At 51.4% G+C, this 13,830-nt stretch overlaps 1 protein-coding gene across 6 annotated transcripts in view; it reads right to left on the minus strand.

The window, feature by feature from the left end:
• The window catches only part of POM121 (POM121 transmembrane nucleoporin), a 59,041-nt gene extending 45,492 nt beyond the window's left edge, over positions 1-13,549 (minus strand). For 3 of the 6 annotated variants that reach the window (XM_063402308.1, XM_063402304.1, XM_063402303.1), the window contains exon 1: positions 13,372-13,549. In XM_063402308.1, the coding sequence (XP_063258378.1) occupies positions 13,372-13,494 (123 nt within the window). In that variant the 5' untranslated portion in view covers positions 13,495-13,549. Of the gene's footprint in view, positions 1-13,261; positions 13,325-13,371 lie in introns of those variants that run through there. The other 3 variants (XM_063402305.1, XM_063402306.1, XM_063402307.1) reach the window with 2 other exon arrangements.
• Positions 13,550-13,830: the final 281 nt, after the last annotated feature.

The raw sequence follows: 13,830 nt of genomic DNA on the forward strand, positions 1-13,830 counted from the left end.
AGAAGACCCAGTGGGATAGGGATGCCCAATTCAGTCCAACGGGAAAATGTTGGAGCAAATAGGTGTGCAAATGACAGATAAAAATTACATGGTAAATTCCCTGCCTGGCATCCTCTCATATGCACCAGTGCCAGGATGAAACCCCGTGGGTGAACCTTGAGGGCTGGAGATGTTCTGCTCTAAAGCCAGGCTGGGATACCTTGGGGTGTTCAATTGGAGAAGGCTCTAGGGAGACCTTAGAGTCCCTTACTCTGCCTAAAGGGGCTTCAGGAGAGCTGGAGAAGGACTTTGGACAAGGGCCTGGTGTGACAGGACAAGGGGGAATGGCTTCCCACTGCCAGAGGGCAGGTTAGATGAGACATTGGGAAGAAATTCTTCCCTGTGAGCGTGGTGAAGCCCTGCCACTTGTTGTCCAGGGAAGCTGTGTCTGCCCCATCCCTGGAAGTGTCCAAGGCTAGGCTGGGTAGAGCTTAGAGCAACCTGGTCTAGTGGGAGGTGTCCCTGCCCATGGCAAGGGGTTTAGCAAGATGGTCTTTAAGGTTCCTTTCAACTCGGACCATTCCAGGATTCTCTGCTATGTGAGTTCAAACTTTCCTTGTGCTCTTTTAACAGTTCCTGCTCCCACATCCAACACCTCTCCAGTGCCTGTGGCTGCTTCTGCCGCAGGTGATGCTCCTGGCAACAGGCTGAGAGCACCTGCACGCTGCCTGCTCCTTGGGTGTGAGAAGGGCCTAAGGAGGTGGCAGGGCTGGAGCACAGATTTCTGCTGTGACCAGGGTGGAGCCCGAGGTGGAAAAAAACAAGGCACATAAAGGAAACTGTGTTTCATGTGTTATTGCTGCCTGTCTGAGATGATCCAGAAGGAACAGCAGGCACGATTCCATGCAAAAGGCTGCAAAATCCCTTCCTGAGATATAAATATTTGGTTTTCCTCATTTATTTTCCTTATGTGGGAATAAACACCACTGGCTGGAGCACTGCCAGTATACCCTTGGGCTCACCCAGCCCAAGGAGAAGGGTTGCACTGTTGTGCTCCTGCCAGCCCCACCACCAAGGCTGGAGGGGTCCTATGAGCATGAAACCCAGCTCTGGGTGTGGAAAACATGCCTGTGCCTACTGGAAGCATTGGGATGGGAGGCACTTGGAAGAATCACAGACAACAAGAAGCAGCTCCATCAGGAGCTTTCTGACAGCAGGGGATGCCCCCTGCGCTGGGAGCCATTGGTTCCCCATGGCATGGGAGGCATCCCCCATGTGTAACTCCACAGTGGAACAGGCTGTGCATGGAGGGCTGTGCCTGCCACTCTGTTCCCTGCCTCCTCTGGCCCTACCAACAGGATGATACATCTTCCACAGCAGGATGAAGGTGGGAAGAGGGGCACCTGAAGGGCTCTGCACCCTGGGGATACTCCTGCTGGAGTTCATCAGGGCAGAGGGAAAGGCAGCCCGAGGATTTCCATGTTGTTCCAGAAAAACAGGAGGTTTAATGTGGGAGGGAAATCTCTGCTCTGGAATGCAAATCACAACACATGGAGCACACACAATACCATCAACGCTGGCAGAGGGACGTATGGGACACCCAAACATGAGGAATTTGCTGAGAAACACTAAACACACCCAATTCCCTTCTTTTCCAGCAATTCAGCAGCTGTCAGCCACTTCCAGCCCAGCCCTGCTCAGCACAGGGCACCTTGGTCCTCACACTCCCACCCAACTCCACTGCCCCGCCCCTGGCACATCCTCCCACCAGGGCCATACTGCGCTGGGAGGTGACAGCGTTGGGTGGAGTGACACAGGAACAAGGCTCCTGGGACACAAAAGCCGCAGGAATCAGAGTGGCCTTGGTGAAGGTGATGGATGGCCTAACCAGGCACCAGCCCGAGGACCATGGGAGCTGCACGTACTTCTGCAGAGAAAATCTTTCATGTTCCAATGATGTTCAGGGAATCAGGACCTTTTTTTTTTTTACATTTTTGGATAAATAAAGAAAAATGTGCAAATGTGCTGACAGCCCTAAGCACAGCTCAACCACCACAACCAGTTCCTCTGCTGTACCCTGGTGAGGAAGAGAAAAAAATCCATGTGGAGACAATTGGTGGGAATTTCTGAATGCTGCTTCCTTCTGGAAGAGCATATTGAACCTAAACACAGAAGCAGGAACATCTGCAGGGGAGAAACAAACATCCAGGTCCTGAAACACCCAGGCTGTGGGACTAGCAAGGGATTGCTATGGAAGGAGCTGAGCACTATCCTTACCCTCCAGGGCTGGGAAATATGAAAATACCCATGGGAAGAAGAAGCAGAAGACCTCACCATGCCTACACACCCTGTTTGTGAGATGCTTGCTATTTCCCCAAGGAGAAATCACAGCACTTCTGCTGCAGCTGGAAAGAAAGAATCCCTTGGAGGTGCTGGGACTGTGTATCCAAATTTGCTCCTTATCCAATGAAAAGGCCTGACAGACTTCACCCTTCTGATAGGTGATCCCACTATGTGCAAAATCTCTTTTCCCTGCAGATAGGAAGTTGGATTGCAACTGCTCCCAGGGTTGGTGAATGCTGCAGAAAAGGAGGGAAAAGGGTTAAAATGATAAAAAATCTAACAGGGACAGTAACTGTAATTTCCATGTGATGGCTGATTAGAAGAAAGATTGGTTCTGATTTGATCCCAGAATTATTTTTCCCTGGCATGTCCCATTCCCAGCTCACAGAGATGCTGGTACACACAAATGGCACTCTGGAGGCTGATAGACAAGGGGCAGCAGGGACCCAAAGTGGTTCTGTGCTAAAAAAACTCTCAGAGGGGAGATTGCAGCTAGGGTATGCCCCACAATGGTATGCAAGTATTAAGGGATTAATGGAAAAGTCTAGACATGACACAGTTAATTATACCCTGCTCCTATGGGAGAGAGGAGCCAACCCTGGGATGCTGTGCATGCTGTGCCAGGGAGCTCTGTCCACATGCCCCTGCCTTGGCATAGCACCCCAACCAAAATCCCAGATAATAATGGGCTGGAAACCACAGGTTTTGTCTAACAATTTCTCCTGTGTCCTTTGCTCTGGCTTATTTGTGTCGTGCTGCTGCCAAAGCTTTGCTTCCCTCCCCATAGGCAGAAATTGCTGGAAATTTTGTCTGAGCTGTTTGCTCACCACTCAGAAGCTTTGGCTGGTACCTGATTGTTCCTCCACCCCCCAGACATTACTAATTCCTCAGGGAGTTCTCTTGCCAAACCAGCTGTGTTGAGGAGTGAAATTTGGGGGTTACAGAAAACACAGGCAGGGCTGACAGACCCCATTTGCCGGGAAAATCAACCCGAGGTGGCTCAGTGGCTGGTGTGAGGGCACTGGAGGCAAATGAGAAAAAAGAACCAATGTGAATGGAAAAAATATTGATGTTCTCAGTTCCATGCCTGTGGCAATGGGACTCTTCAAATTTGGACATTTCAGCTAAAAAAAAAAAAAAAATCTGGAATACAGGAGCAGAGAGCAGCCCTATTTCTAGCTGTGGCTCCTCCCTGTGTGCTTGGCCTCCAAGACGACTCAGAAACTCAAGGCACTTCTTCCTGAGCTATAAAAAGAGCTGGAGTGGGACTGCAAGAGCCAGGAAGACAAACAAGGGAGTAGCTTGCCCTCCTGTCGAGGACATGGGTAAAGTCAGGAGATGGTCTTGCTCAACCCATTTTTCGAGGTGCCTCCTGAGGAAGGAGAGTTGTGAGGTATGGCAGAAATTCCAGGCTGGATCCCACTCACCAAAATGTTGTCTGTGCTGTGTCCCAAGGCACCCCACCACCTCCCACCCCTCCTGTGCAAAGAGAAGGTCTAGGACTGGCCCCATCCATCACTCCAACACAATTTTGCGTTTCTTGTACTTGGGGAGGGTCAAAGGTACCATGGTGATCAGGGACAGGGCATGGAGTGTCCCCTGAGACCACAGGGTGGAGGAAATGCCACCAAAACACAGCTCCCCTTTCCCCCAGGCTGCTAAAAGGGTTAACAGCCTCACCCGACACCTGCTCCATGAATCCCAACCGGACAGAATGGACTATGCAAGTTCCAGGTGACCATAAAATTCAGCAAACTGAGGAATACCCACCTTTGCCCTCTCCAGACAAGTATTTACCTCTGCAGAAGCAGCCAAACCCTACAGACTGTTGGAACATTTCATTCCCATTTGTGAAGTGCAAGAAACATTCCTGCCTGGAAAAACACCACCAGGTCACTGACTGGGAACGGTGCCACCAAGAGAGATGAGTTCTTCAGTGGTTTCACTGACTTAGTGCCGAAGAAGCATCTCTTCTGGCACAGCCATTCCCAGCCTACACTGACTTCTTCAACACCCAGAAAGTCAAAGTCTTCCTCTGCCACTACTTCAGCGTTCCCTTAAGACCTCAGAAAATCTCACACCACTAACTGGTGCTGCAGGACTTTCCTACTGAGCAGTTCCAAGGGTTGTAGAGCTGGACAGGGTGGTCCATATGGAGCAACCTGAAGTTGGCACACTTGTTAACCACGGTTCAGGAGGAGAGGGACAACAGAAGGGACAAGAGGGCATCACCTCAAGCTGAACCAGGTGAGGTTCAGGTTGGACATCAGAAGGAATTTCTTCATGGAAAGCATTGTCCAACATCGGAAAGGGCTTTCCAGAGAGGTGGTGGAGTCTCCATCCCTGGAGGTGTCTAAAGAATGACTGGACATGGCACGCAGAGCTCTGGGCTGGGTGACAAGGTGGGAATCAGTCTCTGGCTGGACTCAATGACTTTGAAAGTGTTTCTCAGTCCAAAGGATTCTGTGATGCCCATGGATGAGTAAGGTGAGGGCCAGCACTGGTGTGACCAGCTGCCAAGCCCACAGAGATGCCAAAGTGCTGACTCATGCTTTATTCAGTGGGATACAGAGGTTGCATTTAGTTCATTTAGAAATGGGATGCAGAGGTTGTGGGTCAACTGTAATTTCACCAGGATCAGGTTGGGAATATGAGGGTCATATCTGGCTTGCACAGAAGATGCCAATTGCTCTTTCCAACAGTTCAACAGAGCTTTCCTGTGCCCAGAGAAATATGTCCCTGCCCATGGCAGAGGATTGGGATCAGATGATCTTTACAGGTCTTCCAGCCTAACCCAGATGTTTTAAAACAGCCTCTTAGCACATGAAGCTGCCTTTTGTGACTGTGCAATCTCAGCCCCTTCTTTGGTGGGACACTTCTCCAGCTTGCCAAGCCTCACACCCATGGAGAGCATGTCCTAAGGGTTGGTTGTGGTTGGTGTTGTGTGATGAGGATAGGCTCAGCTCTCCATCTGCTGCAGAACTGGACCCTGGCCATGGCTTCCAACATCTTCAGGTCAACACAGGATGTCAGTCCACATCATGGGCAGGGCTGTGTCTGTCCATCAGCCTTGTCCTGGGGCCTGTGCCCTCCACAGTGCTTGCCACTCACTCACCAATCCCCTCCTGCCCCTTGGTTGTGCTATTTTGGTGCTTCAACATAAAGGTGCCTTTGTTCCCACCAATGCAGAAAATACCAGTCCAGTAGCTGGGAACACTGTGGACTGAGGAATTAGGCAGCTCCAGAGTTGCTCTAGCTATACTCAGCTCATAGGGAGGTTGCCAGGCTGGTTTGATGGTTTGGCCATGAAACTCTGGTGCAAGGAGACCTTGGGTTGCCCAAATGTGCCATACTTAAGCCTTGAGGTGAAGAAGATCCTTTGTTGCTTGACAGTGGAGCAAACTAATAAAACTCTGCTGAGCTGTAGCTACTTTATTCCAAGACTTCAATAATTTTAGATGCTATTTTTATCTAGTCTGACTGGTAGCCAGCTTCATGTGATGACAATAAATCCCAGTTTAACACCATCAGCCTGTGCCCTTCCCGGGTGGGTGTTTAGTTCTGTTGTGCCAAATGCTTGCCATGCAGGAAAGAGGAAACTTCCATCAGAGAAAGAGATCCTTTGAGAGAAGTCGCTTCTCTTGCCAGGGCCAGGTTGAAGATTTTCTGCTTATTGTTACCATTTGTCTCTTTTATTGGAATAAAAGACAGATGTTAGCAGCCCAGCACTCCCGAGAGAGCCCATGGCATCATGCTTTATTTGAATTAGCTGATGCAGGTTGGAAATTAGTTTTTTCCAGTCGTTATATTCACATGGAAGTGAACAAGAATACAGGTAAGTGCAAATTGTGTTGCAAGGTGCTTGTGCCAGAACCTCAGGGAAACCCAGGAATTGTCCCTTCTCCTCCTAAGAGCCCAGAAAACAGGGGATGGCATCAGTGGGGAGACCTCAGCAGTGATGGCCCACCAGGACTCCTAAACAGCACAAGGAAAGCTCAGAATAGCACAGAATATTGGACTGGTTTGGGTTGGAAAGGACCTCAAAGATCACCAAGTTCTACCCCCTGCCATGGGCAGGAACACCTTCTACTAGAAGGAAGACCAGATTGATCCAAGCCCCATCCAACCTGGCCTTAGACACTTCCAGGGATGGGGCAGACACAGCTTCTCTGAGCAACTTCTCTGAGCCAGCACCTCAGCACCCTCACAGCCAGGAATTCTTCCCAGCATCCTGTATCTATCCACTCTCTGTCAATCTGAAGCTGTTCTCCCTTATCACTCCAGATCCTTCTCCAAAGCCTCTCTCCGGTTCTCCTGGAGCCCCTTTAGGCACTGGAGGGGCTCTAATATCTCCCCAGAGCCTTCTCTTCTCCAGGTGAACACCCTCAGGTGTTTCAGCCTGTCTCCAGAGCAGAGGGACTCCAGGCCCCAGCACATCTTCATGGCCTCTTCTGGACTCGCTCCAACAGCTCCACTTTAATTCCTGGAGTAGTCCAACGCCAGGCTGGACAGAGCTTGGAGCAACCTAGTCTAGTAGAAGGTGTCCCTGCCCATGGCAGAAAGCAGAACAAGCTAAGCTTTAAAGGTGCCTTCCAGCCCAACCCTCTTGCTGAGTCCATAATAAACTATTCAGTATCAGTGTATGCCTTTGAGAAAATAATTTACCTTTCTACTGTGGACTGGGATCATTTACCCTGCCCTGTGATTAGCCCGGAACAGCACACAATGTATAATTAGTCCAGCTGTGGGCTGGACTCGCACATCCGAGCTAGAATACCGGCTGTGCTGCCTGTTTCTGCTGTCACCCGGGGAACAGGTTGTTCCCAGGAAGTTTTCTTATTTGGTGACTGTGCAAAATAAATCAGCCAAGTGGTGGCAGGGAGGAGGGCCAGGATGCAGCCCGTCCTCCAGACGTCACGCTGCTGTATTACCCCCAGCTGCTGATCCTCTGTCCCAGGTTCAGAGGGTACAGAAGCAGCAGTGGGTGATGGCATGAGGATGGGCACAGAATCCAGGTCCTGGAGCTCACTCCACAGTGTCATGTGCTGGACAGTGCTGGAGCAGGCAATGCTCATCCTGGCTGCATGTCATATACATGGGATGCAATGGGCTGGAATGGGCACCTTCTCCCCATCCTTGGAGCCTCAATATTTCAGCCAAAATTGTCCCACCAGAAGCTTCAACACCTGTCCAGAGGTTTTTTCTTCTGGCAGAGCAAAGCTGGGATGAGTCACCCCCTCCTCATAACAGGTGCCCACATCCTATATGCCCTTCTCTACTGTTTTTGCTGGACTTGGGTCATGGCCAGTGGCAGCAGAGGGGACCACACTCAGTCCAGAGTGCTGTGATGGGGAATTTAGTAAAAACCCTGCCTTCCTGGCTGCTTCTCCTCAGCTCTGCAGATGAATGGAGTTAAACTGCATAAATTTCAGAGGGCAAGAAACCCCCTGCACCCCTCAGCACAGGACATCCTCAGTGGAAAAGTACATGCTGAGTGAGAGGGAAAGGGGTTTTTGGAGCAGCAACATTCTCCAGCATCCCTGTCTTCCCACTCAGCCTCTGGTGTAATTCAGGGCAGTTCCCTGAATTGCTTCCCTTGCCCCTTGGTGTTCCCGCTTGTCCCTTGGTGGTCCAAAACCATGAAGTTTTCCTAGCTACAGAAGCTTCTGAACTTGGTGCCAGTATCTTCAGCACCAAATCTATTCATCCTCCTGAAGCTTAGCTGCTTCTGGAGTCCACATTAAAAAACTCAGATATTTCTGCATCTAAAATAGATATTTCTATATGTAAAAAAATCTCCTAAACCCCTCCATCCTTGTGTGCACTAACAAGAAAAGCAGCCCCATATCTAGTACAAGACAAACTATTTTCTTTCCCTGGGGATGGAAATAAGTTTCTAAGAGAGACTCTGAAAAGAGACGAGATGACTCATTACTTCACTGCTGAAGCTGCAGTCAATCCCCAGCACTTCTAGTTCCCAGTAAAAGCCAGAACACCGAAAGCATGGGGGTTCATACAACACAAAACCCAGAAGCTCCTTTTCCTGGAGATGAAAGGGCCATGAATTAATCCTATGTATCACCCACTCCCTCAGGACGGGCTCAGCTGCAGTCAGCCCTCGCTCCTCACCGCCAGGAGCTATTTTTTCCTGTTCTTGCTAGTGTCAATATGTTTCTTTAAATATCTTTTCGGAGAGGCTATATATATATAGCCCCACTCTGGTGCTTTGAAAGGAGCCTCATTTCCTGTGTAAGTACTGAAGTTCTTGGCAAAGCTGCTGGTGGCTGCACCATCTGAACCACAAAAATTGTTTTTTTCAGTAGTAAATGGTATTTCCTTTGCGACTGTGAGTTGGACTGAGCTGGGTCTGGTCTGAAACCAGCTGGGTTGCTGTGTATGCGAGATACAGGATCATATTCCCAATTATAAAAATGATGAGAGAAAATGATTAATTACATTAATGGGGTGTGATAGTGGCCCAGAGGTGGCACAGTCCATTGCAGGGACAGGATAGGCACAAAGCTGCTTTTAACCTGCATTTGGCTATGAAAAAGTTGGGTTCTTATATCAAAAGGATTTATTAACTGACACTGAGTGAGGAAAAAAATCCATTTTATTGGCACCTGATACTTTTTCTCTTTCTTTTGCACCATCTCTCTGCACCTGGTTTTGGAGAAGGCTCCTCCAGCAGCAAGGCAGGAAGCAAAACAGCTTTGCAGCCCCTGAGAGATGGCTCATGGATACTAAGGACAGTAAAACCTTTCTGAGGAGATGTGGTATCTGCTGCATTCAGAGCTCTGCATCTCCCTGACATGAAAATGCCGCACCTTCCCAGTGGGATACCCTTAGCAGGAGGGTCTGACACCCTCAGCACCACCCTGGGGACTCTGATGACAGGAATGGAGATGCAGCCAGGTCAGCAATCACCTTCTGCTGCAAATATGTCTTCGCAAGGTCATTTCTGAGCCTTCAATTGCTTTTATTGCTGCACACAGTCCTAAGAACCCAGTGTGTAAATGTGCCAGAGGTAGTGGCAAGTGGTCCCTGTTTCCCTTTGCTACTCCTTGAGTTTTCAAAAAAAAAACCAACCCTGCAAGTTTTTTAGATTTTCTACAGGAATTTTAAAGAAGCATCTCCTCCCAACCCTCACCCTTGTCAGGACGGATTACCCTTGGAATTGTTCTGATGGCACAGGGACTATGCAGCCACATCTGCTGGTATAAAGCCCCAGCAGCTGTGAGCTCTGGGAAACAAACACGGAACTTCTGTAGATCTTCCACAGCCCCAGGCACTGTCTCCACTTCATGTCCTCATCTCTGGGACACAGGGCAGTCTGCAGTGGTGTGGAACATGATGGCTCATGCTGGAGCACAGCCAGGCACTGGAGCAGTGCTCAGGATGGGAGACACGAGAGAGTTATTTGGTGACTTTGCAGCCCAGGAGATTACAACACAATATGCCGCCTCCCTTCCACCCAAAACCCACAGGGCAGGGACAAGGACTGAGGCTCACGGCATGTCTTGCTGCAACTTCAAGCACACTTCCCTCAGTTTTGATGTCCGAGCATTTCTGCCCCCTCCAATGATAAGTTTACGAAAAGAAGGAACAGGTTGGTGCAGGACGAGCTGAGCTGTGTCAGGAAGGAGATCTTTCCACACCTCCACCCTTCAAGGAGTGAGCTGCTGCTTTGCTTGGGAATGTCATGCACAACCTCTGGGAGTCTGCAGCTGCTCCTGCACTGATGCCCTGCTGGCCATAGCCCTGCTGGGAATGAAGGGAAATATCCTATGGCAGTCTAAAATATGAGTGAAGGAGCAGAAGAGCCTGGGACATCACCCCTGGAGCATCATCCCTGCCCTGCTGAAGTCCTGTGTCCTTCCAGTTCCACTTTCACCCTCAACACTTCAGCTCATCCAATTGTTGAACATCCAGTCTTTGCCAACCAGTCAAGCACAGAAGGAATTTTGCTCCTTGGCTCCATCGTGGCACAAGGATGTCTGCTGTGGACAATTACAGCATGGAAAGAGTAAAAAGAAGGGAAGGAAGGAAGGTCACAAAGAGGGAAGATCCCAAGTACCAACTTAAACAAAGAACACCTTCCCTGCAGAAGGAAGGATATGCTCAGGACATGCCCCTTAATCCAACCAGAACTTGGAGGGGATGCAAACATCAGACACCTTGAGAAATACAACCATTTATCTTAAAATATGTCAGAATTTTTACTTTTTGGTGGTTTTTTCTCCTTCCTTGGTGACCTTTGCTGTGCCCAAAGATTTGTGCCGAGGTTGAGGTGGTAAGTGTTGAATCGCCACGTGAAACACCAAAAAAGGGGGAACAGTCATTGCAACACTCATTGTCCCATGGCAGGGCTGCACCCAGGTCATTCCAATGGCAGCAGAACTGCAGGATTTGGTGTCCCTGTTGCTCAACTTCCTATGAAAATTATGAGCATTGGCAGGAAAGGAAAAGAGGAGCCCTTGGCTGTGTCTTGTTCTCCCTGAGCTGCTCTTGCCCAGCAGGCAGCAAGGACAGCATGAAAAGAACACCATGCCTGGGCATGTCCTCAGGTTTCCCACATTTGCATTCCCAGGAAAATTGAGACACTTGAACAACTGTGGGAGCAGAAGAGAGGCCACCAGGAAATTTATTCCTGTTTGTCTCCAAGCCAACAGATGGATGTTGTCAGAGCAGAGTCGTGCAATGTTGTGCAATGCAATGACCACCATGGAAGTGTCCTACCACCATGGAAGCTTTCCACCACCAGAATATCCTACCATCATAAGAGCATCCCACCACATGGAACCATTCCATCACCAGTTTACCACCACCACAGAAACATTCCACCACCATAGGAATATCCCACCACCAGACCTCCCCACTACTAGGGTGTCCCACCACCACCACAGAACAAGGTGCTCTTGTTCTTCCAAACTGAGCTCAGACCATAGAAATTGGGTGCTGCCAACCCAAGCAGGTGATCATCAGGCTCCCCAAAGGCCCATTTGGACACACTTTCTGCCTGTTTGGGCTCTTTTAGACCAAAACAGGCTTTGTGATGCATGTGCTGCTGCCCTGAGACAGTCAGAATTGGAGGGGAGGGAAGGAGTCTGTACATGCCGAAACACAGGGAAAATCGTCATTTTAAAGCCATTTAACAGATTAAATGTTTCTTAAAAGAAGTCATTTTCAAAAAGAAAAAAAACCAAACCCACAAAGTTTCTCTAAAAACCACCTCAGAAAGAAGAAGTTGGACAAAAACTGTAAGACCAAGACCTAAGGGGTGCCTGGCAAGTTCTCTAGACTGGAGAGAGAGAATTAAAAGGAAAAAAAAAAAAGAAAAAAAAAAAAAAAGAAGGAAAAAAAAAGGGGGGGGGGAAATGAATGAGACAGGGAATTGCATGGAGCTGAAGCGCAGAAGAAGGAAAAGTCAGACAGGGCCATGCTGTGTCATTAGTCTGGAAAGCAGATGAGGAAGATGAAATCCAGCTCGTAGCGATGTGGGGAGTGGTGCTGCTCCACCGCCCTTTCCACTCGGCCCTTCCCGGAAAACTGCGAGTCTCAGGGGGAGCCTTGTGAAAACTCCGGGCTCATGAGGCTGCTGCTGACACAAGGAGCCAGGAGGTTCCAGGAGCAGACCAGTGCCACTCCTACCTTTAGCAGTATTAGTAAATAATTGATGTCTGAGGTAACCTGAGCAGGAAGGTGAGCAGAGTCCTGCACATGATCCTGCATCCAACTTCACACCTTGGTGGCTTTTCTTCCCACAAAACCCTCTCAGACCTGATCCTTGGTGTTTATTTCCACCCCTAAGCCATCTCCCATGTGTTGTTCCCACTCTGGGCTCATCCAAGCCTGCTTGCACTGGTCCCACTTCAGCTTCAGCCTTAGTTTCCCTTCCTCTCCTGGAGTAGGTCTGGACAGCTCTGCTTCACTGGTACTTTCCATTCCCGGACATGGAGCAGGGCCAAGCTGTTCCCAGCTCCCTCTGCTGCCATCCCTCCCCTCTTCACCCTCCCCATGCCTTGTCCAGCCATATCCCCAGCTGCTCCAAGCACATCCTTTCCCCAAATCACCAGTTTTTTCCACCAAAGCACCCCTGCTGCCCCTCCAGCTTGGCTGCCACCTTTCCTCTGTGCAGGACATCAATCCGTCACCTAAAAACTGAGTGAAGGGCCCCATCCAGATACTCTGGATGCTGCTGAGGAGCAAATTCTGTCTACTTTTCAACATATCAGTGCCTCTTCCCAGGAGCCACCCACAGGGACAGATCCTGTCCCCTGCTCTGTCCACACCTGGTGTCCCTGAGTGACACGGGAACAGAACCCAGTGGGGTGACTGACTCCACTGGCCAAAGAGCCACTCCATGTCCCCTCCAGCCAGTGGAGACACAGGCTGTTTGTGCCCAGGGTGGTTCCAAGGACAGGGTGGCACTGTCCTGGGCACGATGCCCAGCTGTGGCTGGGCTTGGAGACTCGTCAGCTCAGGCCAGCGGGTGAATGTTCCCCAGCCCCACTGGTGGGGAGGCCAGGCTGAGCAGCCACTGTTGGGCTGGGGCACTCCGGGTGCCACTACACCCCGATGTCTCCGGGCGTTCCTCCAGGGCCAGCTTCAGCCCCAGCTAGGGGGCCCGGGGGGTCCCCATCCCTGCCTCCCCACGGCGACCTGCTGCCCTCCTGGGTAGGTGGGGCCAGTCCCGCCCCGTCAATCTCCACCTACCTGGTGCAGCCCCGCCCACTGGTGCCAACCCAGCTCACCTGGGTCGGCCGCGCCCATTCTTCCAAGCCCCGCACCTTGTGCCAAAACCTACCTGCTGGGCAACTCGCGCTGTCCCCGTCCCCGGCTCACCTGGGCTGGCCCCGCCCACTCAAATAATCATCGCCCACTTTGGATAGCCCCGCTCGCTCGGCAAGGCCGCGCTACATTGTACCACTCCACGTACCTGTCGGGCCGTTCCCATCGGAGCGCGCCCCAGCCTGAGCCCGCCCCCTCAGCTGGCACCTTCCCTTCCTCGCCGTTCGCATCCCTCGCCCAGCCCTGTCCCGCCCGCACCTGGGCGCGCTCGAAGCTCTCCCGCTCCACCTCCAGGCCGCCGCCGCCGCCGCCCGCCCGCCGGCTCAACACCTTGGGCAGCGGGTTGGACACCTGCTTCATGGTGCTGCTCACGCGGTCCATGGCCGCCCCCGCCGGACCCGCCACCGCCCCGGCCTCACCGCCCCGCGCAGCGCCGCCGCGGCGCGGACCCCGCGCCATTGGTCAGCCCACCTGCCACTCACAGCGGGGCACGCCCAGCGGACACCACCCTTCCACCAGCAGCTCCGCCCGTGGGCCCGGCTTCTCGCCCTCATTGGTCCCGGCGCAGCCCCTGGGGTGGAGTGGCATGGAAGGTCCAGCCCCTGCGTGGAAACCGCCAAGCTCATTGGTTTGGCTGGACGTCAGTCAACACTAGCTCCCGCCCTCCAAGGATCTCCTGCCCGCTGCCCCGCCTTCAGGGACCGCGCTCTTAGCACC

Source organism: Prinia subflava, chromosome 8, assembly GCF_021018805.1.
Source record: "Prinia subflava isolate CZ2003 ecotype Zambia chromosome 8, Cam_Psub_1.2, whole genome shotgun sequence".
Taxonomy (NCBI): domain Eukaryota; kingdom Metazoa; phylum Chordata; class Aves; order Passeriformes; family Cisticolidae; genus Prinia; species Prinia subflava.